Raw genomic sequence first — 27,620 nt, forward strand, 5'->3', positions numbered from 1 at the left:
GTCTGTCCGATACCCAAAACCCACGCGTTTTTCACAGTCCACGCCTTCTTCAATGTCTGTTTCGTTCTAGTCTTACTGCTAAGCCCCTGGGGTAGCTACAGCTTCTGCCATTTAACTGATTGCGTACGTGTGGCTCGGAGCGAGCCAGCATCCATCCGAGCACCGTGGGCGTGCACAGGGACGTCTCCGCCGCGTCTCCCTCAGGTTCAGCTCCCCCAGCGGCTCCCACCTTTCCAGGTCCCAGCCCCACTGCGGACTACACTTCCCGGCAGGACGCGGGCGCGCGCACGCGCACCGGGGGCCTCCGCCATGGCGACTGTGCTGTCCAGGGCGCTCAAGCTCCCGGGTAAGGAGGAGTCGCAGCCTCGCGACCACCCTGCCCTCGCCGGGTTTGGGGAGACAGACAGGCGAGGCTGTGGTGGGGAACGGACGAGGCCATTCGAGCCGTGGGCGCAGTTTGCGGGAGCCCGGAGGCGAGGCGGGTGCAGCCCCCGCGGGCTGGGGTCCGTGCGCCCGCAGGGGCCGGGAGGGGCGCCGGCGCTCGGTGAGCCTGGGGGGCTTCCGGGGAAGGGCGGTCGGGACCTCGCCGGGCAGGTGACCGGAGGCCGGCGGGCGCTGCTGTGGCGTGACTGTCAGCCGTCCTGGGGAGGGCTGCGGAGGGAAGCATCCTTCCGGGGACGAGGTACCGCGGGGACTCCAGCCGCCTACGCCCAGCTCAGGACCTGGGCGTGAGCAGGGGGCGACTGGACAGCGAGGGACGGTGGACGAGCCTTCCCCTGTGGTGCCCGCGGTGACGCAGCCGTGAGCTAGGTAGTTCAGTTCGTTGGACCTCAGTTCGTTGCCGGTTTACAAGAGAGGAAAATGGCAAGATTGGGAAAGGGTTAATTCGGTTGTCCAGGAGCACGAAGGCAGGCCTTCAAAAGCCTGGCCTTGAACTCAGGGGTGTCTCCAGTTCTGAAGGTTTTGATACCCCCCCAAGCCAGGCCCAGCCAGGGGATGATTTGGCTCTTGAAAGTTGCAGTCAATGTGTGGAATATATTCCTTCAAGAAGCGTTAGGTGATAACAACTTGCAGAGTCCGATTCAGGACTTTGGGCAGCAACTTCAAGTTTTTCTTTTTTTCCATCTTAAACCCTCAGAATGGGACAGCTAGAAACTTGGCATTTCCTTAGAAGTAGATTGGTTCTGCTGGCATGAATGGTGAACACAGCATTTCTGCCTAACTAGGTGTTAGCCATTAGAGATAAACAGGTATTTGCAGATGGCTGAAGGCGTTAGAGGGAGAAGCAGTGGCTTCCCCTGCCTCCACGGATATCGGGGTTACAAGGGTGTTTCACAGTGTAGGTGCTTTGGGGGGCTGGCAGTCTGCGGCCCTGAAACAGGCTTGGCGCCTCAGATAGTGCTGCTGTTGCCAGAATTGGTGACAGGGACAGATTTAAAAAAAAAAAAAAAAAGAAAGAAAACAAGGGCTCACAAGGACAGAAGGGACTCTGATGCTCTCTGTCCTGGAATGTGTGCGTAGTGGTGAAAGGAAAGAGGAGCAGTCCCTGAACCTGCAGAGTGAATCTGCTTTGAAGAGAGTAGCCTTGGGCGATGCAGTATGGAATGTTTAGCTTTGCTTCAGTGGTTACATTTTCTTTTCAGCACAGGCAGTTGATATTCTCCGGGGCTAAGAGTACAAGACAGTCTTGCTTTAGACATTCTTGCGCTGTGGCGTTATTGCTGTTGGTAGCTGATGGGCTGGGTGAAGGGCTTCTGGCAGCCTTGTCCTCGGATCTGTTTGGCAGGCAGCCTGGCCCTTCAGCAAGGTGTGTCTGATACTGTTGCCTTACCTATACTCTTCATGTGAAGTGATTTTTTTTTTTAATTGCAGTTTTGCTTGTTTTCCTCCTGCACCACTTCCTCCCACTCAAAATACAAATTTTTAGCTTTGATATTGGATAGAAGTTGCTTTCTTCTTATTATTTCCAGATACCCTGTAATTGGGGCTGTAAGACTTCTATTTGGGCTGCCTGGTCATATTAGTTTGATTACCAGCCCATTTGTGTGTGTGAGAGAGAACAAGCGAGAGCACGCACCCATGAGGAAAAACAGAACAGAAAGGCAGCTAGGAGCCACAGCTGGGCTCTGCTTTCAGCCACCTGGCTGCCTTGTCCCAGGAAGCTCGTTTCCTCAGCTACAATGCTAGTGCCAGGATGGAGCCATCAGTGTCTGCCCCAAGCTATAGGACCCTTTACCTGAAAGGGTGATTTGGAAAAGTGAAAGGGTTGGTTGTAACTGACAGGCTTGTTAACCTTTGACCAGGTTAATGACTCAGTAAAGGTTAGCTGTTACTATTATCTCTGTCAGTCCCAGGGTCATTGATGAGCTTGATGCCTGGAGGAAGGTCAGCTGCTGGAGCAATCTGAAGAGGGCAACCTCCCGAGGAAAGAGCAGTTTCTACAATGAGTTTTATCAATTTCCCAGTTGCTCCCCAAGCTCGAGGTTCACAAAACTCCCCAGCTCAGGGTTCACGAGCTTGGGGTTCACCAAGCTCCCCAGCAGCTCTCCAAGCTCGAGAGTCACTTGGCTTGGGGTTCACCAGGCTCCTGGTGGACTGCCGGCTGGCTCATGGACATCAGGTGAGGTTAATTAGTAACAGGTGCATGCCTAAAGCCTGTGGGCCAGACATCCCATTTTAAAAGTTTGAAGGTCAAACACTGAAGGGAATTTCATATCATAATATTATTGTTAAGGTTTGTTTTATTATGTGTAACTTAGAGCAATTATGTGCCATTAGGTAAACTGGGTCGTGATATGAATTGTTTACCTTGAGTTGCACTGAGGTATATGGCATAGTAAGTGTGCAGCATAGTGCTGTAGGGTAGCGTATGTTGCAGAATGGGATACTTTGAAGGAGTTTCCCAAAAACATTTGGGGGGTGGTCTAGTCACATTGCTTTCTCATGTATGTCTGCCTTTGCATGACTTTGTAAATACTGTGACCCAACGTGCCCAGTCTTCTAAGAGGAAAACCAGTGGTGGTGGGAAGCTCATTTATGTTGACGTAATATGGGCTCAGAACCTGCCTTATGCTTTGAAAACTTTGTACTCAGGACATACCTAGCTGAGAGCAGCAAAGAGAATAAATGCTAAGTGCCTGTGGCTTTCGTATCCAGCTCCACAACCTGGGTAGGGCCGGAGCAAGTCAGAGAGCCTGCTCACACAGTCTTGGGGCACGTGTTTGGCCTAGTTAAGACACCCACAACCTACAGCACAGTGTCCAGGTTTGATTCCTGTCTCTGACTTTAGTTCCTGATTTTAGCTTCCTGCCACTATAATTGGGTCCCTGTCACCAATATGGGAGAGCTGGAGTGTGTGCCCAGTTTCTGGCTCCATCCCGGCCCAGCCCTTGCTGTTGCAGGCATTTGGAGAATGAACCAGTGTGTGGAAAATGAACCTCTCGTTAACCTCGCTTTGTCTCTGGCTCTGAAATAATCAATAAAATTGGTGGAAAAAACCCACCCAAGGCCTGGCAGTCTGTAATAATTAAGCTTAGGCTTGTGTCTGTATGATCTGAATGACATATAATATATTAGCGTCAAGATAAATATTTTACCTTCTTAAAAAGTCTGGCCCTAAATCAGCCAAAGATGCAGGAGAGTTCTTGAGTGTTAGCCTTCATGCTTCAAAGACAGAGTGGTCGATTCTGAGTTCTGGAACTTATAGCCACGCTTGCTTTCTCTGAGGGCTTTTTTGGTATTGGGCCCATTTTTGGGCATTGTCCATTTCTGGGGAAAACTTGGCCTGTTTTCATTTCCATTCTTAGTAATTTGACTCTTTTGTTTGGCCCTTGTTTGATCCCTTGGTGCCCTTGAAGTGCAGTGCCTATAACAGGCACTGTTTCTATTGAGTTCTGTGTGCTGTTGTCTGGGGATTCTGTGTATCCTTTACTCTGAAGTTTTTGGTAGAAATTTCTAAAAACATCTCTTTTCAATATTTCTTTTGGTTTCATTTTCTGTGCTCTTCTTCCCTTATGCCTATCTTGGTATCCTTTTTTCTCAGTATCCATCACTTTCTGATCTTTCTTGGAGTCTTGACCTTTTCTGTGGGAGCCACCCAGGTAGCCAGTGTAGGCTTTGAAGCCAGACTACTAGGATTTGAGCTTATTTGCTGCTTAACCATGGCTCACTGGAGTTTCCCAGTCTCCACCAAGGAGCTAATGGGTCTACCATGAAGAGTAGTCTGGATTTACTCAGCAAAGACAGGAAGAAGGCTGGGGTAGTGGCTGGCGAGTGCTCAGGATGGCCAGCCATCGTGTGATTTCATTTTGCCTCCCTTTTGCTTGATTTTCACAGGCTATCCTCTGTGTCTCTGTTTTTAACACAGTACCTTTTTTTTTTTGGCTGGTTCCAATCGCAGTTGTTTTCCTAAACTCATTGTGTTACTGTCTCCCATGTTTTCATTGAGCCCTGTTTGTTTACTTTTTGCCTTTTCAGCAGAATTGATATTTCTTTCCTAGAAAGATGATATCTTTCTGTGAATCGGCCTTTTCAGGGAAGGCCATGTTTAATTTCTTGAACTTAATGAGGTCCGATGGATCTTGTGGTATCATTAGTCCAGCACTTGTTCTCTGGCTGATTCTGTTCGCTTTGTGTCACTATGATTTTTTCTTCAATGTTTGCAAAATTCTGAAGAATGTTCTGGAGTGAGTACTAATGCTGGTGGTTCCTTCCTTAGTTAATAGTTTTATTTATTGGGGGAGTTGTTTTCCAGCTGTTGATGGTCCAGTTCAGAAGGGACAGAACCTGGGGCTGGGGTGAGGGTTAGGGCTGGAAGGACACAGGAATTTCATCTAGAGTCACTCAGATCCTTTCCCACTGCTCTTGCTTTGTAAAGGTGTCAGTCCTGGCCAGTCCGAGGCTACCTGCTTGTCACTGTGTTAGAATGCTGATTCCGCCTTTGCTTTTGTTTATGGTGCCTGTTATTCACATTCATTTGGGTGTCTGGAGATGCTAGGCCCTTTTCCAGGCTGGCTTTGTCCATCCTTGGTCAGTGTCAGCCGTAGGATGCCTGTGTGTTCTTGTCCCATTGTCACAGTGGTTCTCCTATCATTGCTTAGTAGTTTTATAATGTTAAATTTATCTTCCTTGAATTTGTGCCTCGTTTCTGTTTCCAGTGGGTTCCTTATGCTATTGTTCTTTAAGAGCCTGTTGAGAACTGATTGTGCCTATACTTCCCAGAGCTGGCATCCTGCAAGTTCCCTTCTGATCACAACATCAGCTTGCAATGTTTCTCATTCAGTCTTCCCTCCCCTGTGACTCCAGAGCGTTGAGGGGGGTTATTGGTGTGTCTGTGGTTCCAGTCCTGTCTTTCCAGAGAGGACATTACTGCTTTGGCCTCTGGGACACGAGGGTGGTTGTATAACTTGCTGGTGAGAACAAGTGGGTTTTGCAGTGAAAAGCCTGGGTTTAAATCCTGGCTGTTCTTCTAGTTAGTTCTTGTGATCTTGGGCAATTTCCATCTGTGTATTTTAGATTTCTTGTTAAAATGAGGATAATACTTACCATGTAAGGTTGTTGTTGGCATTAAATGAACTAATACCTGTAAATGATTAGATCAGTATTTGATATAGTAGCATTAGATACATTTCCAACTGCCTTCATCGCCACCACTGTTGTCATCATCATCATCATCCATTCTTTGAACTCTGCTCACTGCTGAAGCTCACTGCTCCTGCCCGGGCTGTGCAGTTCATGTCTTAGAAAGAAGATAGAATTGTGAACAGATTCAGGCGCAGATCTAGGCCCTCCAGCTGGAGCTGCGGCCTCTGCATTTGCCATTTCAACTGCTGCATTTGGTGTCTCCCACCCCGTTCCCTCAGTGTAATACATGGGTGGTTGCATTTCGCCATAGCTGTTCATAAATCTTGGTTTGGCAATGTAGCTGTTTCCTCCCTCCCTCCATTTTTATTTTGAGAGTCTGACAGAAATGTCTTCCTTTGCCATCCTTAATAAAGACAAGTTCAACAGCAGCTCCCCGATCCACCTCCAGATGTTCAAAAGCATTGTTAAGTATTTTGGAAAGATTCTATGTTTTGTAGCACATGGAGGCATGTTTGCTTCTTTTTTATGAACTACCATTGATTACTATCATGTGAGAAACATTGGTTTCTTTTGTTAGCCAATGTCTTAGTAATGCTTTCATTTCGGCAAAGGTGCTGTTTCAGGCTGGTGTGATTGTTGCAAACATGGAAGCTGATTCCTGAGGTTAAGTAGATGTTGATGCTGTCTTTCTCATTTGGTAACAAGCCTCCAGTTGCACAATTATGGAACGGTCGGAGTGTGTGTTAAGAATGCTCAGGAGTTTAAGTGGAATGGGTGCTGTGCTGAGGCTGCTGGGAGAACTACCGGGATTTGGCAGTGTGTGTTCTGAGAGCAGGCAGATGGGTGCTTCCCTGCGGTTCTCTGGCCAGTCGCATCCTGGGATTGGGAACTGCCCTTGAAACAGCCCTGGGAAATCCTAATGCATCCAAAGGAGCGTGATCAGGGCATTGGGCAGACCTGGGACCAAGCTTCCATGCATGGATCTTTGTAGGTACTTCTATCATCTGCACATTCGAGCACGCTCTTTCTCATTTGTAAGTGCACAGATTATGTCCACATTGCTTTGCAGTCAACAGGCAGAAACTTTTTTACCTGATGAAACAGAAATGCTCCACTCGTAAAACATGACTCCCCATGCCTGCTGCCTCCAGACCCTGGGACCCAGCGTCTGCTCTCTGCATCTGGGAGTGTGGCTGTTCTTGGAACAGTTCTGTGTCAACTGTTCTGTCTGGGAGTGTGACTGTGTAAGTGGAAGAGGCTTCTTTGTCTGTTGGTGACTGTCATGATGTGCTCAAGGCTTATCTGATTGTAGCATGTATCAGCATGCCCTTCTGTTTGGAGGCTCAGTAGTATTCCATGGTAGGTATATGTTACTGCATTTTGTGGGCCAATGTCAGGTATATTTAGCTTTAAAATAAATAACTAAAGCAACATCTTTTGACTATATTACAGTTACAGTAGTCTGTGGCTATGTTTGCTGGTTATGACAAATGGAGTTATCTGGGATGATTAGGGATTGCCATGACCTAATTGATAAAGTCATTTGACTTGTAAAGCAGCAGTGTAGGAACTAGCCTGAGCTTGATGACCTTATGATGAAGTCCTGTTTTGCATTGAGTTCCTAATAATAGATTTATTTTCTTATAATTTTTGCTTTTAAAAACTAAATTTAGTATAGGTGCTGCGACTCACAGCCCAATATTTCTGGCTTCTCAAGTGTCTCTATGGAAACAGGTCTGGTTGAAAACACCTTCCAGGGTCTCCCTGACTCCCTGTCTTACTCTTGCAGGGAAGAAGAGCCCAGACCTGGGGGAGTACGATCCCCTCACTCAGGCGGACAGCGACGAGAGCGAGGATGACCTTGTGCTGAACCTGCAGCAGAAGAACGGAGGGGTCAAAAATGGCAAGAGCGCTCTGGGGGAAGCCCCCGAGCCTGACTCGGACGTGGAGGCTGCAGGGACTGCCAAGCCGCACCACTCAGAGGTCACCACGGAGGGGTACCCCGCGGAGCCCCTCGGGAGCCTGGAGCAGAAGGCGACCTCCCCGCTGGTGGCCTACGTGCGCACCTCTGTCTTCCTGCTGGCGCTGGGGCTCTCCATGCTGCTGGTACTGCTCTGTGCTTTCCTGATCCCCTGTCCACCCCGAGATCTGCACAGCACGTGGAGCCGCCACTTGGGCTCCCAGGCAGGTGAGGTGCAGGGTTGTCGGCCCCTGTTCCATCTGTCTCAGGAACAGGTGGGCCCCTTTGGCATTCTGCTCAATGTGTGTGTGCGGCTGGGGGCGGAGAGAAGTGGTGTGGAAGTGAGAACTGAAAATGAAACCACTAGGTGGATGTCTGTACCCTTAGGCGCATGGCAATCACTCTTTGGTGTTGTGGTCTTCATTGGATTGCATGAGGGCACAGTGCTGCTGGCTCCCAGACTGTGCGGCTGCAGGAGAGCTGTTGACAGAGGAGTCAGGCCCAAGGCCAGCCTGACCACCCCAGGCACCTGCTCATTTAAACAGCCTGACCTCATTCAGACTTGAACATTATCTCATGTAAAAAGGGAGTTTTCTGTCTTGCTCCTAACAAGTTCCTGGGATTTTGTCTCCCTTGGGAGCAGGCTTCATTCCCTGGGGATTGTTTGGCAGTGCTGAGCCTGTCACTTGTCAGCCTAACTGGGTGGTTCCCAGGCCCCTTGCATGGTCTTACTTTTCTCTGATCACAGTTGAGTTCACTTTGACAAGTTCTGTGTTCTCATTTTCCATTTTTCCTAAGGCCAATATAATCTACACATGGAATATTTACCTGCAGGGTCAAGGTTCGTGACCTTTTGTGAGTGTACCCACTGCCCAGCCTAAGCTCTAGAACATTCTTGAGAACAAACGAGAGGTGGAAAGAAGGAGGCAGACTGGCTAGGGACTGGAGACCCACGGCACGACAAGGTACTGAGCACGCTGGGTTTGCTTTTGGCCTTGTACATCCCAGACTCATGACATTGTGCGAGCAGGTTTTTTTAGGAAGTACCATAGGAGCAAGATTTTTAAAAATCTAAAAAAACCTGCTCGCACTGATATTGGTATGGCAAAGCTCTAAAACAAAGTAAAGGCATAGCCGGTACCAAGTTCGGGAGAGCAGAACCCTCTGCTGAGTGCAGGGGGATACGGTTGGGAAGAACACACAAACCCAGGGTGCGCATTGCCTTGTCGTGCCGTGGGTCTCGCAGTCCCTAGCCAGTCTGCCTCCTCCTCTCCACCTTTCCTGTTTGCTCTCTGTCGGTTGCCCAGGGTTTTATGGTATACTCAAACAGCAGGAGGAACAGGGAGAAGCAAGCGTTCTTGGGGAGGACCAGGAAGCTGGCCCGCGTCTCTGCAGTTGCCAGCAGCGTTGTATCATCCTCTGTCGGTTTTCTAACCTGGCAGCAGAGAACTGGATGGCCGTAACTGGATGAGGACCTTACTCTTTTTCTGTGTATCAGGTGGGGATCTGTCTCCCTTGGAACTGGCTGACGTGAATGGAGACGGCCTGCGTGACGTTCTTCTCTCCTTTGTGACAGCAAGCAATGGGAGTGCAGTGGGTAAGAGAAGCGTTTTCTTTTGTTCTTAAGATACCTGTTTTAAAGGCAGAGTCACAGAGAGCTATGTATCATCCAGTGCTTCACTCAGATTTCTGCAATAACTGGGGCCAGCCTGGGCCCATGGCAGGAGCCAAGAACACCTGCTGCTTTTCCTGTGCGGGGAACAGGGGCTCGAGTACTTGAACCATCTTCTGCTTCCCAAGGGGGGTGGAAGGGGAGCTGGATTAGGAACAGAATAGTCGGGACTTCAGCCAGCCTCCAGTGTGGGAGCCCAGGCACTGCCTACCTCAGACTTGTCTTTTATTGTTGTTGTTGTTAAGATTTATTTATTTGAAAAGCAGTTTACAGAGATAGAGGGAGAAAGAGAGAGATCTTCCATGCGTTGGTTTACTCCTCAGCTGGTCACAATGGCCAGGGCTGAGAGCTTCATCCAGATTTTCCATGGGAATGGCAAGGGTCCAAACACTTGGTTCATCTGCTGCTGCTTTTCCCAGGCCATTAGCAGGGAGCTGGATCGGAAGTGGAGCAGCCAGCACCTGAACTGGCATCCCACACCGATGATGCCGGCGTTGCAGACAGAGCCTTTAACCGGCTCTGGGCTGTGTCTTCTTGAGGCTGCTACAGGTGGCCAGGCGCTAGGACAGAGTATCAGACTTGTCTCTAGAAATGCTGCAGAAGAGGATCTGCTGGGAGTAATGTCACCCAGGAGAGCCCTGCTGGTTTAGAGGAGGCCAAGACATCCGAGGGAGCCACCCCGGAGGAGCTGTTGGTGGTCACCCAGGCCAGTGGAGGAAGAGCCTGAGAGGAAGTGGCTTGTCCACACTCCGTAGTAGCAGCCAGAGAACTTGGGATTTTCGAGGTCTCTCATACTGTTTCCATCGCATGTTACCTCTGTGCTTCCATCCCACCCCCCGGCAGGAAACACCTGTTCCTGGATCCCACAGCTCTGCACACGTACATCGTGGTTGGGTATTCTCCTTTCCCTGCTCTGTTTACTCTCCAACTTTGCTCTGTGCTCAGGGAGGTTGAGAGTAACCAGTGGCTTTGATTGTGGCTTGCACCTGAACTTGGCCTGTGGGCAAGTTGGCAGGAGGAATCCTTCCGAGGTCCCTGTAGGTGACACCATCCATGACCACTTAGACTGGCAATCTTCTTACGGGACCTCCTTCTGGAGTGCAGGAATTGTTTGCTCTCTGTGTCCCTGTGTGCTTGCGGGCAGTAACAGCTCTGAGGGACATCCTGTCACTTCGGTGTCCTTTCCATCCTGCTCAGAGTCTCCTCACTGAGCCTGGAGTGTGCTGTTTGGGGAACTCCAGTGCTACACCATGTACTGCAAAAGCAAACAGAGGGTTACGTTTCCCCGTGAGTACACAGGGGCGTTCTGTTTGTCCCACAGCTTCCACACCCAAGCAGAGCTGCGGCACATTCTGTAAGCTGATCCGAGCTGGAGGCTAAGGATGCAGGTAACTACTTTTTAATCATTTAGGCCAGGATGGGGAATCTTGTTTCTGCCAAGGGCTATTTGGATATTTATAATGCCATTTGTGGGCAGTTTGGAATTATCTTAGGGCCCAATGCAATAGCCTCATGTCTAAAGTCCTCACCTTGCATGTGCCGGGATCCCATGTGAATGCCAGTTCTAATCCCAGTAGCCCTGCTTCCCATCTAGCTCCCTACTTGTTGTCTGGGAAAGCAGTAGAGGATGGCCCAAAGCCTTGGGACCTTGCACCCACATGGGAGACCCGGAAGAGGCTCCTGGCTCCTGGCTTTGGATCGATTTGGCTCCAGCTGTCGTGATCACTTGGCGAGTGAACCATCGGACGGAAGATCTTCCTCTCTGTCTCTCCTCCTCTCTCTATATATCTGACTTTGCAGTATAAATAAATAAGTCTTACAGGTGCAGGATCTCAGGCTTTGGGCTGTCCTTGATTGCTTTCTCAGGCCACACGCAGGGAGCTGGATGGAAAGCAGGGCCGCTGGGATTAAAACCAGTGCCCATGTGGGATCCCAGTGCGATCAAGGCGAGGACTTTAGTGGCTAGGCCACCACACTGAGTCCATGTGATTTTTTTTTTAATTTCTGCATGAACTTTTGAACTTAGAGATGCCTGTAGTCAATTTTAAGTGGTTTACTGTGGATTGAAACTTAAAATGAGGTGGACACAACATGGCCAACCTGATGTACCATAAATTATGAAAATAAGAGCATAGCTGGCATTTGTTGCTTTCTGTTTGTCATGTGCAAGCCTAAGCATGTAATGTCAACTTATCCCTGAGAACTACCCTAGGTAGAGTGATGTAAGGATCCTCATCTGCGGACAAGGAAGCTGAGACAGGGATGGTAGTGAACTTGCCCCAGGGCCCCCAGCTGGCAGACGGTCCAGCTGGGATTCAGGTCCTGGAGGCTCACAGTATGGTGCCTTAACCCATCGAGCTTTGTACTGCTGCACATAGAGGGACAGTGCTTTTAAGCCATTCACTTGTTCGTTGATTCATTCACTGGTCAAATGTCTGAGGTGTGGCTGGCTCTGAGGGTCTACTGGTGTTACAGAGAGTGCCAAACAAGTGGGACCTGGTATCCACCTCTACCAGCTATGGTTGCACAGAGCTGAGGTCACCATCAGCACTCTAGAAAGGAGCTGATCTGGGGTCAGCAGGTCCCTGGAGGAGGAAGAGTGGCCACAGGTCTTGTCTTAGCATCCTTGCAAAGCTTGAAAGTTCACACTTGTGGCCCTTGTTTGTCATGTCTCTGCTTCTGCCTGCAGGGTCTGACCGGGGAGCCACAGTGTGTCCCTTGTTCTTGGGTTTCTGATGTTGTTAGCGATACCAGGAAGAGGTAGAATGAAGCTTTGAAGCAATGCTTGCTTACTGCTGTCAGATGTTGCCCTGGGTGGAAGGTGTGTGAGACGTTTTGAGGAATCTGTGTCCTAAAAGTGAAACTGGCAGGAAGAGCAGTTACTGCTCTGATAACTTTATGGAGGCTTATTTGCTAGAGGTGAGCGACACTCCTGCCTTACATGCGTCCTGAGCTGTGCGTTTTCCATTTCTGCAAGTGTCTTTCCTAACTGAGGCCAGTCCAGTGCAGCACCATCACCTTTGGATGATTGTTGTGGGTGATGTTTGTTCAGGCACAGCTGTTCTGCACACAAGGAAGCAGCTGTGGTGGTGATTAGAACAAAGGTGTTTGGCTCCCTGCCCTGCACGTGTCCTGGATCAGTCTCGTGTTTCTGGGCACACATTGTCCTCTTGGTTATCTGTGTCCCAAGACGGCTTTACCATATTCGTGATTTTGCTCCTTGCTTTTATTCCATAAGTGATTGGCTGCTGTCTGAGCTAGGCACTTGGCAGGGTGCTGAGGGTACAGAAGTAAAGGAGATACTCACTGTGAGGAAGTTGGCAGCAGTGGTGGAGGAGGGCTGGGGAGAGATGCCAGATGGAGATGGGGATGAGGCAGCTCCCAGGAGGCCTCCGTGGCTTGTCTGCCATGAGTGTGCTGAGCAAAAGTGTTGCAGGAGGATGCTGGCTGCTCAGGTTAAGGGGCTAGGTCTCTGCGATTCGCTCCTGGCTTTCTCTCCTCCTGCTCCTCTCAGCCTCCCCTCTTGTCTCTGCCTCCATTCACTTCTTTCCTCTCTCGTGTACCCACAGATGCCTCAGGGCCAGCTGCTAATCTGGTGTGCCTTTCGGGCATGAATGGCAGCGTGCTGTGGTCCAGTCCCCTCCCAGAGGAGGTGCGAGAGATCAATTGTCTGGACCTGATGCCAGGAAGCCTAGCGGCCACCACCTGCCTTGTGACAGGAACGCACAAGATGCTGAATGCATTCAACGCCACCTCAGGTGAGGAGCATGGGCCACACATGTCCCACGGCCTGATGCTGGAAACGAGCAGTTCCATGGGGAGGACACATTTCTGCCCGTACGTGGTGGCGGATCTGATTTAGTGCTCGGGAGGGTAGCTATTAAGGGAATCAGAGAAAAGCTTGGCAAGATGGAGTAGAGAGAGTCATGGTTCAACCTGTGTGCCCTGTGCTGTCCCAACGGAGAGTGCCCTGAGACTCTTGGTTTATGAATAGTCTCTCTGTTCTTTTTGCCAAAGAAAACAGAGCTTTTTCGCTTTGTGTCTGACAGAATGGGATTCACACACAAGCTGGGGCATCAGCTCCTTACAGATCCCTCAGTGAAGAAACCAAAATGTACACAGAGGCCTGTGGAGTTGGCATTTTAGCATCTGGTTGCACTTACATGTTACAAGCAAGGGCACTTCAGAAAGTTTGTGGGGAAATGGAATGAAGAGGCAAGTTTACCTTAGTGCAAAAAATTTAAAAGGAAAAAAGTATTATGAAAAAAACCATGCATGGACTTCCTTTGCATGCATGCTTTTTCCTTCGTCATCGTCTTTTTTTTTTTCTTTGCAGCAAAATAAACTTTAAAATTATGTCATTTAAGGGGCAGAGAGAGATTGATATTCTGTCTATTGGTTCATTTCTCAGTTTCTTACCGTAGCCGGGGCTGTCAAGGCTGAAGGCTGGAACCCAGAACCCTGTCTGGATCTTCCCACGCGGGGGTCGGCAGTGCCACTGCCTGAGCATCCCGTGCTGCCCCTCAGTGTGCATTAGCAGGAGGCTGTAGTTGAAAGTGGAACCAGGGCTTAAATGAGGCATTCCAGTATAGAGTGTGGGCACCCCAAGTGGCATCTTAGCCACTGTGCCACACGTCTGCCCCAACTCTTCTTTTAATTCCATTTTCTCCTAAGCTTAGAAGTACCCTTTTATATAACAAAGGAAATGAAGCCTCCTTACACTGTCCTAACCATAGTACAATACACTTGTTAACACCTAGGTGCAGCCACTCTAAAGCTGCCTAAATTAGAACATTCTCAGTTTTAGCGGTTGGAAATTGGTGATGGGAAGCTTTGGAGTGGGGGAAAATGGTGAGAATTTGGCTCACTGTAGGACTGAGGTCACCTTGAAAACCTTCTGTGTTTCTCTGGTGCCTATCAGTGGATGGTTTGTAAAAATCTCCAACAGGGTGCCCAGTGGCGTGGCCTAGTGGCTAAGGTCCTCGCCTTGAATGTGCTGGATCCCATATTGTTGCCGATTCTAATCCCGGCAACTCCACTTCCTCTCTGTCTCCTCTCTGTATATCTGAATCTGAATTTGTAATAAAAGAAAATAATAAAATAAATTAAAAAAAAAACCGAAAAAACAAAAAACAACCTCCAGCAGGTCAGTTCCTTCTCCCCAGACAGGTGGTCCCCTTTCTTGGGGACACTTGAGCACCTCCCTTTTGTGTAACAAATCCAGATGGGAGGTTCTTCCAGGGAGCTGTCGGCTGGATACTTGAGGATTACAGATGACAGTCCTCAGTGAGCTGAGAACTGCTGGCAGAGGAAGTGGGTCCTGCTGGGGGTTGTGGTGGGCAGCCCTTTGAGCCTCTCTGTGCTGGCCTGCGAGCGTTGGCCTGGCTTTCCCAGAGGCAGGAAGCAGTAACGGTGACCAGCATATCTGTCCTCCTCCAGGGAAGGTCATTTGGACTTTAAACCCCAGCTCCTTGTTGAACGGCACCTTGGCCGCCCCGGCTGTGGTGCTGCCGGACTTGGATGAGGACGGCGTTAGAGATCTCGTGGTCCTGGCCATTGGGGACATGCAGGTAGGCTCTGACGTGGCTTTTATTTTTTGCAGGGAATGCTTCCGTTTTAGTCATTTCTGTTCCTTGTGTTCTGCGTCCTCTTGAAACTTTGTTTTTGCAACAGCTGAGGTTTAAATAGGTTTCCTTTGTGCGAGATGAATGACTACATGACTGTCACAGAACCGTCCTTCCCCGCATTCTCGTTGTGGTTCTGGGAACTATCGGGTGTTGGAACTTTGGAGCCATATCTGTCTGTGTTTAAATCCTCTTTTGCCACCTCATAAGCTTTGTGGCCTTAAAGCCATGGAAAATTCTCTTTGTGGAAAATGCAGGTAATTTTGCCTCATTTGATAATTTAATTTTAGCAGACCTTGTGTTCACTGTCATGGTTCACTTATACTTACCGTATGGAGTAGAGTGACAAATTCTACAAGTGGGGATTGGTGTTGTGGCGCAGCAGGTTAAGCTGCTGCTTGAGACTCCAGCGTCCGTGTTGAAGTGCTGGTGCATGCCCTGGCTGCTCTGCTTCTGATCCAGCTTCCTTCTGATGCAAATGGGAAAGCAGTAGGTGATGGCCCACCTGTTTGGGTCCCTGTAAGACGTGATGGAGCTCCTGGCTCCAGCTTAACCCAGACCTGACTGTTGCTGCCATTTGAGTAGTAAACCAGCAGATGAAAGATCTCTCCCTGTCTCCACTCCCCACTCATTCTCTGTTACTCTAATTTTCAAATAAATAAACAAATCTTCAAAATAAAATTAGTGAGGACAGTTATTTAGAATAAAACTAAAGCTCTCCATGTTTTGTGGCTTTCATCCCAGAGTACCACATACTGCCCGTCGTAAGGTTTTGATGGAGTGTCACCTGAGAATGCCAGATGATGCCTTCCGCTTGTGACACGGGGGGAGGGAAGATAATGTGCTGACTCTCTGAAGTCCTTGAGCTAGCAAGTTGGTCTCCAAATGGACCCAAGCCAAGAATTCAGGAACAGCCTGTGCGATCTTTTTATCCCAACACTGTGACTCCAGATGTTGGAGTTCTGGACAAATTACAATGATTCTTCCCAGTGGGGACTGATTTTCTTAAGGTTCCCAAGGGGATAATTTGAGGGAGAAGGAGGAGGATTTTCTGTTCGTGGAATCATGATCAGCACAGGCATAGCAGGCATTGAATAGCTTGTATGTGCAGAACACATCTGAAAATCTTGGCCCTAATACTCCTTTTGGCTTTTTAGCCAGTGGTGGCCGATGACACGGTAGGGTGGGCCTTCAGGGTCACTACATTATTAGTGAGGGAGCTGTTGCCAAAGGGATTGGTCTCTGAAATGCTCTTTCCAACATAGTGCCTCTTTTATTTCCTTGTTGTACCAGTGTGTCACTGATTTGCCTCCCAGAATGTACCCGTTTGTACAATAGTGTACAAATGTGGAGTAGTCCCTCCTGTGCTCACAAGGTAATGGGCAGTTCTAGCAAAATGTTGGCAGAGCAGTGGTATTCAAGCAGTAGCTTCATCTTGATTTTCACCTCTATGCCAAGAACCAAGAAGCAGAGGAAACTGCTAAGCTGTAGCGGGATAAGGCCATCTCCTCCCAGGGAAGGAAACCCAGTGGGTGTGTGACCATACCTGTTGCATAGAGTCGGGCAGGGGAGAGCTGGACCTGGTTTGGGGTGAGGAAGACTGGTGTGGTCCTGTGTGTGAGTGGGAAGGCACCGCGGAATCCGGGAGGTCACCCTGTTCTACTGCAGTGCAGTCACTTACTCGGCCTTCCCTGCTCACTGGCTCCCTTCTCTCCTCGTGTGCCTGGGCTGATGGGAGCATCACTCGGACGGGCAGGCCGCTTCGCTGGGGACTGGCTCTGGAAAACCCTGTCCCACTGATGAGAAATGTGCCTTCTCAGAGGTTTTGTTCATTGTGCCAGTGGCTGTCCCATGGAGCTGCTCTCAATGAAGCTAATCCCCTTTCTCCATGAAAGCCCTTGCGTCCCGACCTGCTCTCTCCCAGCTTGCTGTTCGCAAGGCCAAACAGCCCTGATTTCCACGGCTGAAAACAGTGTTTTGTTTGTGGTACAACCAGTTATATCAACCTAAGGAAATCATTACCTTTGGAAGTTTTATTTTATGTTATTTAGAGAGAGCGAAGGACATGTCCTTAACAGGTTTGCTGCTTAAATGCCTGGGAGCCAGGAACTCAATCCAGGACTCCCGTGATGGCCGGGCCCCAGCTGATTGAGCCTCTAGAAGTATGCATAGCAAGAAGCTGGGATCAGGAATAGAGGCAGGACTTGAACCCAGACCCTCCCATCTGTGATACAGGTGTCTCAGGTGGCAGCTTGGCTGCTGTGCCAGGCATCCGCTCAAGGCGTCCTTTGCTGTGGGTTCTATGTGAGGGTACTTTGGAAAGGTCACAGGTAAATGGAATTCACTCTTCCATGAGCTTTTTGAAGACTCCTTGCATTCTGTGTTTACAGCCCAAGATTGCAGTAGTCTTTTGTAATAATCATGTTTTATGATTAAAGAGCCCACGGATTTTTTAAAAAAGGTATTTATTTGAAAGACAGTGACAGAGAAAGGAGAGAGAGGGAGAGAGAGAGATCTTGTTTCTACTGGTTCACTCCCCAGATAACCCTAATGGTCAGGACTGGGCCTGTAGATCCAGGAACTCCATCCGGGTCCCCCACATGGGTGACTGGAGTACTGACAAGGAACTGGATGGGAAGTGGAGCAATGGAGATTCCACCTGGTGCTCTAATACAGGATCCTGACTCTGCAAGTGGCAGCTTAACCCTTTGTGCCACAACAACTGCCCTGAAAGCAGCTCCACCTTTTAAATAATTCAGTGTAAATCAATTTTTAGTTATTTAAATGAGTTTCTTCTTACAGATTTGATCATCTTACAGTCTAAGGACTTTCTGATTTTTGATTTTTTTTTTAAACCCTGTGTTGGCTATCCCTCAGCATTGTGACAAACTAGAATTCTATTCACTCAAGTCTTTGACAAGAAAGGTTGTAACAGCATGCTATGGTATTTCCTTAAAAATCTTCCTGTAAGGTGTGTGTTTATTCTGCAAACCACACTTCTCTGTCTTGTCTACACGCATTCATAGAATAATAAACTTTGTCAAAAGCTTTACTGCAGATAAAGAAAACATCCTGCGTATATCCCCATTGGTGATCCTGTCCCTCCCAGAAAAATCCTCCAGAGTTGGATGTGGGAAACTACGGCGTGCAGGCTGTAGTTGGGCCCTTGCTTGTTCTTGTAAATAAAGTTTTGCTGGGACACCGTCATGGCCGTTTGTTTATTGAGTGTGACTGCTTCTGCCCTAGAACAGCAGGACGAACTGGCTGTCAGAGACAGCGGCTCACTGTCTGGCAGCTCACGGAGTCTCCTGATCTCTGCTCGGCCAGTGAAGATGACAATGGCCTGGCCAGGCTTCTCCTGTTTGAATGAGAGAGCTGTGTAGGGTTGATTCCTGCTGGGATGTCTGGGTGTGAGGGGTGAGCCGTTGGGGATCCGGTATCTGAATGCAGCTCACATCTCGGCGAGGTGCTGCCCGAGCACTAGCCAGACTCCTGGGAGGTCTGGGCTGCAGTCCCAAGGACCTCTGCCTGCACCTGGGAAGGGCAGGGGTCTTGGCTTTCGCTTCTGAGTCTCGGGAAAGCCAAGTGCAGCAAGTTCAACGCTGCCCAGCCTTGGGAGGTATTTCTGAACAGCTAAGGAGATGAAGCTGACTGTCTCAAGAAACTGTTTGCTTAAGAAATCCCAGGGCTTCTTCTCACTGGATCCCTTCCTGCCCTGTCTTCCCTAGCCAGATCTGTGCTTCCTGCTGGTGTCTGGCCGGATGGGGAGCCTACTGGGCCGACCAGTCAAGTACAACATCGTGGGCGTGGGGAATCTGATTGGTCCTCAGGTTTACGTCACCGCCAGTGGAGCTGTCTACATCCTGTTTGGCTTTGGTAAGAAGCAGGAGTGATGTTCGCTCTGATTCTGCGCTGATGGGTGCAATTGGGCCTCCCTGGGGAGACAGACAGTACCACCCCTTTTGTTGCTACCTGCTGCAGAGGCCGCTCCCGCTGTCCCTCCCCACTGCCAGTTACGGCTTCTGCTCTCCCTTGCTGCTTTCTCTACGGAGAAGACTGTCCAGTGTTGGTCTGATAACTGTCCCACTTTCTCATGGCACTCGGCCAGCACCCTGCTGACACCCTGCCCTGGGCCAGCCTGGGCAGATTCTATGAGGCCCTCAGGCCAGGCTCGATGTCCCTTGGTCAGATCTCATGCTGGGGTTGTTCTGCTGCATTCAAAGTCTCAGTGTTGGTTCTTCCTGTGGTGCTAGGAAATATACAAGCTGTGGCTCTGCGGGACATTTTTGTTCAGGCCCAGAATCGAGATAGCTCGCCACCTTCCCTGCAGATAGAAGAGCCGGAATGGGAGAAGCGGAGATCTGTCAACCTGTCTGAGCTCATTGATATCTACAGGTAGGGCAGGCATGCTGCATTGGTCCTAGTGCCTGAACTTGCACTCTGCGGAGTCTCTAGGTTTGGTTGGGCTGGTGAATATGTCGGTGAAGAATTGGACAAACACTGCCAGTGTATCCGTCTTCTGATCTGGTTAGCGTGCATGAAAAGCCTTTTTTGTTTTAATTTCTATGTATGTCTTATGAACTTGAAAGAGAGAGAGAAAGCAAGAGTGAGTGAGCAAGCTCTCTCATCCACTAAGTTGCATCTCAAATGCCTGTGAGAGTTGGGCTTGGGTCATACCAAAGCCAGGAACCTGCAGCTCACTCCAGGTCTTCCCCGATGGGTGCCAGGAACCCAAGTACTTGAGCTGTCACCCGCTGCTTCCAGGTTAAATCCTAGCAGCAAGCTGCAGTTGGGAGCAGAGCTGGGAATCAACCCGGGTGCTCTGATACGCATTGCAAGTGTTCCAAGTGGCGTTGCAGCTCCCACAGTGTACCTGTCCCAGAGACATTGCCTTCTCTTGATAGAGTGTTGGTGTTTCTGAGAGTGTGTTGGGGACTGGGAGGAACTTAGAGGTAGGATGTTTGTTGAGAGTTTTGAATCACAGAGGAGCAAGAGGAAGGGGCTGCAGGCTCTTCAGGTAGGGTGATAAATTTGTTTTTTTCTACAGTACTAAAGTACTGACCTACTTTTGCTGTGTATTTTCCTCTTGGTTGAAGAGTTATTATGATATAAGCAAGCATAGCAGGCATGAAATCTTACTTTTTAATGTTATTTATGTTTTAAAACCTGTATTTGTGTTAGGTGGTAGATTTTTACCCATTTAACTCCAGACATTGGTCAAAATTATTTTGTTCTTTTCCACCAGAAGTTGTTTATAATTTTTTCACCATCTCCTTTGGCAGTGTAATGTTATCTTGGTGAATAGGACATCTGCTAAGTAAAATGGTCTCAGTGGTACAAAGAAATAATGCATTGAAGGCTGTCACCCGCTGGGTGGGCCTCGGGCCATTGTCCAAGCTCGCTGATAATTTCCCTCGTCTGTCCTGATGTCTGTCTGCCTCCTCTGCTCTATTCTTGGCCCTGTTGACGTTTGCCCCCACATGAGAGCTGTTGCGCTGTAACTCTCTGCCTGGGAGTTCCTACTGAACTTGGGCGGAGTTTTCCAGGGTCCCTAAGGTGGGGGTGAGGTGCATGAACACCAGAGCATGGACGAGCATGAGTCCACTGAGAGAAAAAGACAGAATCGATGGCCTTAGGCATCTTCTGGGAGCCAAACTAACCTCTAGGATCTGTTGGGTGCAGTGATGGCGTGGAGCTCCTCCAGTTGGTGAAGGCGCCAGACTCCAACTGCAGCAACCTCCTGATTACCACCAGACAAGGCCTGGTTCTGCTTCGGGGCCAAAGCCTGACACCCTACTGGACGCTGAGCCTGCCCGGCCTGCGCAGGTTTGCAGGGGGTTTCACACCAGGCCTGTTGTTGGGAATAGTGACCTACGATGGTTGCTTGATAAGTGTGCCTTGTGCAAGGGAGGGGCGGGAATGGGGGTGGGGAGGTCCTTGCCTTCCCTGCTGTCGTGCTCACCATCAATCGCTTCCTTGTTGCCTACAGCCAGCCTACTCCTGGGTATTTCACCGATGACCAGATCCTAGACTTCCTTCTGCAGGTGCAGGATGGTGTTGGGATGAAAAAGGTAAAATGCCAGGACTCAGTCCGCACATGGGAGAAGCAGCACCCTGTGTGGCCATGTTCTATGCTGTGACCCAGACTTTCAGTTCACACCTGTTAGTGTGCAAGCGTGTGTGTGTGTGCTTGTGTTCATGTGCATGTGCTTTTTAAAATTTATTTTTCTTGCGTATGCTCTTTGTTTTGTGCACCCCCTGGCCATGTTCACGGCTTACCTTCTGTTCTGCAGATGATGGTGGTGGATGGCAACTCCAGCTCCATCGTATGGAGTTACAGTGCCCCATGCCACGTGAAGGACATGCCAGCCACATCCGCACTGACTGCAGACCGCAAGTCCGTCTTCCTCTTCTGGGCGGAAGCACTGCCCACTGCGCCTCCTGATGCCGTGAGTGTCCCTGGGCCACAGGGCTGACCGGGGCTCAGTCACCTTCCCAGGGTCGGAGTGGAGTGGGTCAGCACACACGTGGCAGAAGCAGGAACCTCGCTTCCTCCATGCCTGTGCTTCCCACCTCTGCATCGCTGCTTGGAGATCGCTCCCTGACAGTGGCCCCTAACCGCTCGCTGCTATAGTAGGATGAGAAATTAGGAAGGCTTCTACAGGCTGTGGTGGGGTGGAGAAAGCTGCCACTTGCTCACACTGGCATCCCAGAGGTGAGTGTCAGTGTGTGTCTGGCTGCTCCTCTTCTGATTCAATTTGCCTGAGGTAGTTAGGGGCATTTTCATGAGGGAGACAACATTTAAGTGGAGGACCACATGAAGGGAAGTGTTAATATCTGTGGGTAGGGAGCATGGTTGGACATGATAAGAACAACAGCGGTTAGAGTCCGGGAGGCATGTGTTCATGTAGATTATCAAACACCCTTCTCACGAGGGCTGGGTAGGTAAGTAACAGCCGTGGAGGTCTAGAAAAGGCAGACTTTGGTAAGGTGGTCTAAGGCCTTGGTTTTCATATTCGGGAACTTTGGCCTCAACTGGTAGGCAGCCAGCTGTTTTCTGGCCATGTTAGCTGAGCCAGAGATCCTGGCTGGGATCCTAAGGGTGTCCCTCAGACACTGTGCCTTCCATGTGGGCATGGGGTGGCAAGCTGCCTGCCCCCATTTCTTCTCCCGGGGCTGAGAACTTTCTCTTCTGGCATGGAGTGTGTGGACATGGGATGACACTCACCCCAGGGCTTGTACTCCCCCAGCTGACGGAAGCCCAGGCTGGCTTGGAGGTGCTTAGTGGGGCACCGTTTACTGACATGCACTTGCACAAAGGTGTTCATGGGCATTCGCCAATGGCCACGTGGCTGCTCACATGTGCACCTGCTCCGTCCCCTCCGTGCATGGACATCGCACTGACAAAGATCGTCCCCATGTGCATGTCTATGCTGTAGGGATTGGGGACTTATGTTCAACCCCCGGGGTGGGGTGGGGTGGTTGTTTTATAATTCATTTGCTTTTGTGTGTTTATTTTAGGAACTGATGTTTGTAATTTTGAGCCTAATGCTTGCAATTAGCTTTCTTGTCCATTGGAAAGAAATATCTCTGGCTCACTAGGTTTTGGTTGTGGCTGTTGTTAAAATTTATGTTATTGATTTGAAAGGTAGAGTTACAGAGAAGAGAGAGGTCTCTGTCCCCCTGGTTCACTCCTCGCGTAGTCCCAGTGGCCATTGCTGGATCAGGCCAAAGCCTGGAACCTGGAATTCCATCTGGGTGGCAGGAGCTGAAGCAACTAAGACATCTTCCTGCTGCTTTCCCATGAATATTAGCAAGGCCTTAGGTCTGAAGTGCAGCAGCTGGGACTCCAACTGGCGTTTATATGGGATGCTGGTATTGCAGGCAACCACTTAACCTCTACTGTGCCACTGAGCCTGCAGCAGCCCTGGCTGACTGCTTGCTGTTGACCTAGTGTTGTGATATTCCCACAGGCTGAAGGCTGGATTGTCAGCAGCGGGTGGCAGTAGGAAGAGGGGATGACTCTAATGAGATTCCTCTGGAAGTGTACACATTTCCTTGGTCTGGTGAATAAGCAGTTTCTAGCCATAAATAGTGGTTTGGAGAAGTTAGTGGTTTGTAGTGTTTTGAGTTCTCTGAACTGGCTTTGAAATGTCTCTTTCACATGAGTTTCAAACAGAACATTTTTTAAATTTATTTTTATTCGAAAGGTGAATTTATAGAGGAGGAGAGACAAAGGAAGATCATCTGTTCACTGGTTCACTTCCAAAATGCCCACCGTGGCTGGAACTGAGCTGGACTGTAACCACCACCCAGGAGCCTCTTCCAAATCTCCCATGTGGGTGCAGGGGCCCACTGCTGGAACCATAAGCAAGGAGCTGGTCAAAAGTGGAATATAGATTACTGGCACTTGGCAGGCAGAGGATTAGCCTGTTGAGCCTCTGTGCTGAACCCACAAATAAGTATTTTTTAAAAGAAAAAATATTTGAAAGGCAGAATTTTAGTCAATGAGAGGTTGTTTGGTTGATTGATTCACTTCCTAAATGTCTACTATGCCCAGGGCTGGACAGACATAGGCCAGAAATCTGGAATTCCATCTGGTTTTCATGTGGGTAGCAGAGACCATCTTCCAGTTTGTCAGGTGCATTAGCAGGGAGCTGGGTCACTGATGGAGCAGCATATGGGATGCCTGTATCCCAGACACTGTGCTGACATGCAGCCCCATCAGATACATCATTATGGCTGGGGTCTGGTTTCACCTCTAAGAGGAATGAGATAACACCATCCTGCCCTCTACCTTTGTGAAAGATGCCCTGTGTGGGTGATGTGTGGGCACGTCCAGTGACCCTTGCTCTTCCTTTGCTGCTGCCCGTTGCCAGGAGACCATGCTGGGAGCCGAGCTGTCCCACCTTTACCACCTCTACCTCCTGCATCCAACCTTCCCTTCCATTCTCCTGGATCTGGCCAATACCACGGGCACTGTGACTGCTTCGGAAGGTGAGGCCCAGGGCAGGCGGGGGTCTGGGTGCCCGAGCAAGGAGAGAGCATGTGGCTGTCGACTCAGGAAGCAGAGTGCTGGATACTCGGCCACTGCTCCCAGCTGGTTTGGGTCTCCTGCTGGTCTCTGCCTCCCAGAGCCCTAAGTTCATGGAATCAGCTCTTCACCATGGAGGGTTGGATCAGCCGCATGTGCAGGGGCCTGCATGTGGCGAGGTGTCAGCTTACAGACACCTGTGACGGATCTGAATGAGCTGGTTTTTCTTTTCTTTTTTTGGAAGAGGAGAGATTGATTGATTGATCCCTTCCACTGCCTCATTTTGCTCCTTATATCTCAATATCGGTCCTCCTGGTGGAATTGAAGTTGGGAGCCAGGAGCTTGGTCCAGGTGGAAGCCCAGTCCCTAGGGCCATGACCTGCTGCTCCCCAGGATCCGAGCCAGCAGGAAGCCAGAGCCAGGGGCTGGAGCTGGGAGTTGGACCCAGACACTTTGATAGGGAACATGGGCATCTTAACCACTACGCCAGATACCTGCTCTTGTTTGTTCAATATGAGTATACAATAACATTAGTGAATATTACTGCAGAATGATAATGAAGACTCTTGAAACCATTTTTACCACAATTTTATTTTTAAAGATGAGGCACAATAAGCAGCTGAGTTGGTAAGCAGCTTCTGTGGCCACGGAGTACTGCTCGTGGGCATCCTCTCATTTCCTGAGGCTTTCTTGGAACTAGCTTCAGAGACGCAAGATGCAGAGGCCCCAAACAAACAAAAACCAGGCTGCTGTGCTGGCTTCCTGCTCCTCCTCACACTCACTGCCTGCCTAGTTCACTGGCTAGTATTGTTGGGTGCTCAATAAATTTTTTTAAAAAATTTATTTTTGGGCCCGGCGCGGTGGCGCAAGTGGTTAAGGTCCTCTCCTTGCACGCCCGGGATCCCATATGGGCGCCGGTTCTAATTCCGGCGGCCCCTCTTCCCATCCAGTTCCCTGCCTGTGGCCCAGGAAAGCAGTTGAGGATGGCCCAAAGCTTTGGGACCCTGCACCTGCGTGGGAGACCCGGAGGAGGCTCCTGGCTTCGGATCCGCATAGCATCGACTGTTGCGGCTCACTTGGGGAGTGAATCACCGGACAGAAGATCTTCCTCTCTGTCTCTCCTCTCTGTATATCCGCCTTTCCAATAAAAAAATAAAATAAATCTTTTAAAAAAAATTTTTATTTTTACTGGAACATCAGATTTACAGAGAGGAGGAGATACAGAGAGGAAGATCTTCCATCTGCTGATTCATTCCCAAAGTGGCCGCAATGGCCAGAGCTGAGCTGATCTGAAGCCAGGAGCCAGGAGCTTCTTCCAGGTTTCCCACATGGGTACAGGGTCCCAAGGCTTTGGGCCATCCTCTGCTGCTTCCCCAGGCCACCAGCAGGGAGCCAAATGGGAAGTGGAGCAGCTGGGACACGAACCAGTGGCCATAAGGGATTCCAGTACATGCCAGGCGAGCACTTTAACCATAGGCCACCATACCCAGCCCAGTAAATTTCTTGTGTGAATTACCGAGTGAATGGCTGGCTGGGCTCCTCAACTGGAGCACTCCTGTTGGTAGAAGCCAGTTGTCCTTGCTGACTGGTCTGCTTCGTCTTTCCCCAGTTGGAATTAACGACCTCTGGAAAGATGCCTTCTACGTGACCAGGATGACCGGCCCCAACTCTGAAGGACACCTAGCGTCCCTCGCGGTGAGCAAGCTTAGCCTACGGTGGGCGCTGATGGAGGGCCAAATGGTCCAGCTAAAGGAGACCACGCCCAAAATTGGCCGGGGCGAGCTGCGAAGGTTCCTCTCCAGGATCAAGTTTGTGGATTCTCCCTATCAGGTGAGCCTCTACTCAAAGAATTGGTCCCTCCTGAGAGTTTAGGGCACCTGCTGCTACAGCTTTGTTCTTTACCAAGAGGGAGGTGAGTTTTATTTAAAAAAAAAAAAGTGATTTAATTTGAAAGGCAGGTTTACACAGAGAGAGAACTTCCATCTGCTGGTCCACTCTCCAGAGTGCCTCATTGGCCCAGAGGTGAGTCGATCCAAAGCCAGAAGCTTCATCCATGTTTCCCATAGGTACAGAAGCCCAAGAACTTGAACTATCCTCCACTGCTTTCCTAGACCATAGTAGGGAGCTGGATCAGAAGTGAAGCAGCCGGGAATAGAATTGGTACCCATATGGGATGTTGGTGCTGCAAGGTGGAAGTTTAGTGTGTTGAACACCAGCCACATGGGAGCTTTCTTTAAATTAAAACATTCTTTGTAAGGTGGAGCAAGAGACACACAGGAAGAGTGGCAACTCCCAGCCATGAGTTTACTCCCACGAGTTTACTCAGCCGGCCAGGGCTGAGCCAGGAAGCTGGAGCTCAATTCTGGTCTCCCATGTACTTGGGCCATGTATTTGCAGGAGGCTGGGAGGCAGCAGAGCTGGGACTCCAACGCAGGCACTGCACAGTGGCTGTGCGTGTCCCCTGGTGCCCACCACAGACGCTTTCTTGAACAGGTGCTGTTTGGCGAAAAAGCTTTTTTTTTTTTAAGCTAGAAATGGTCCCCTTAAGGGGGACCTTTTGGAAATGTTTTTTTTTTTTTTAAAGATTTATTTTTATTATTTTTTCATTGGAAAGGCGGATATACAGAGAGGAGAGACAGAGAGGAAGGTCTTCCATCCGATGATTCACTCCCCAGGTGGCCGCAACGGGCCGATACTATGCTGATCCGAAGCCAGGAGCCTCTTCTGGGTCTCCCACGCGGGTGCAGGTTCCCAAAGCTTTGGGCCGTCCTCGACTGCTTTCCCAGGCCACTAGCAGGGAGCTGGAAGGGAAGCGGGGCTGCCAGGATTAGAACCGGTGCCCATATGGGATCCCGGGTGTGCAAGGGGAGGACCTTTAACCACTTGCGCCACCGCGCCGGGCCCTGGAAATGGTTTTAATGGCCCCTGTGACAGAGTGAACACTGCTGGAATTCTGTGTAGAGGCCGACAATGCAGGGCTTGAAGCAGTTATGTCTTCTGGAAATTTTTCTTGGGATTAAATGAAAATGCCAATGACCCCTCCTTGGCCCGAGGGACACGGGGGATGGTTGAGTTTCAGAGCCTATCATGGAGGAGGATAACATCCTTTGGCCTTTCTGGAGGGAGGCAGAGCCAAGCCACCGGGGCGAGGCGGAGGGCGGCAAACCATCCGGCCTTTAGGTTTTCTCCCCTTCTCTTTCCTGAGAAATGGTGTGTTACTTATGTTTCACTCCCCCACCCTCACCCCACAGAGCTAGTCTGATGCAGTCTGGGGTCTCAGAAGTGGCAGTCACAACGGCGGCGCCTCTTTCCTGCCAGCGTGAAACCCGTCCTTGAGACACGACGTCCGGCGTCCACGTCCTTGACCACCGCTGCGTTTGACTGTGGCAAAGCACTTGGGGAAGCGCCTTCTGCAACACAGCCTGAGCCGTACTGCACCTCTGCCCCCGTGGTCCCACTCGCTCAGAACTGGGGGGTGCGGAGTTTGGAAATGGTTTCTAAGTGTGGTTTGGTTGTGGGCTTTTTTTTTTTTTTTTTTGTATGTCTTAATTTATAAATTCGTGCTGGGAAATCAGTGAAGAGCAGGAAAGGTTGCATTTGGCATAATGCCGTGTGTGTGTGTGTGTGTGTGTGTGTGTGTGTGTGTGTGTGTGTGTGTGTGTGTGTGTGTGTGTGTGTGTGTGTGTGTGTGTGTGTTGGGGATGGGTGAAGTCTCTTTGCTGTTATTTTCCAGGTGTGTCCTAAACT

At 49.9% G+C, this 27,620-nt stretch overlaps 1 protein-coding gene across 1 annotated transcript; it reads left to right on the forward strand.

The window, feature by feature from the left end:
- Positions 1-309: 309 nt before the first annotated feature.
- FAM234B (family with sequence similarity 234 member B) lies at positions 310-27,495 on the forward strand. The gene is made up of 13 exons (XM_040967245.1): positions 310-346; positions 7,373-7,771; positions 9,042-9,140; positions 12,785-12,973; positions 14,655-14,785; positions 18,568-18,715; positions 19,093-19,234; positions 20,522-20,665; positions 20,829-20,910; positions 21,133-21,288; positions 23,719-23,836; positions 25,483-25,703; positions 27,125-27,495. The coding sequence occupies exons 1-13, from the start codon at positions 310-312 to the stop codon at positions 27,128-27,130; spliced, it is 1,872 nt and encodes a 623-aa protein (XP_040823179.1). The 3' UTR covers positions 27,131-27,495.
- The last annotated feature ends 125 nt before the right edge of the window (positions 27,496-27,620 follow it).

The sequence above is a fragment of the Ochotona curzoniae genome, unplaced genomic scaffold, assembly GCF_017591425.1.
Source record: "Ochotona curzoniae isolate NIBS_2020 unplaced genomic scaffold, NIBS_Ocur_1.0 contig_1482, whole genome shotgun sequence".
NCBI classification, from domain to species: domain Eukaryota; kingdom Metazoa; phylum Chordata; class Mammalia; order Lagomorpha; family Ochotonidae; genus Ochotona; species Ochotona curzoniae.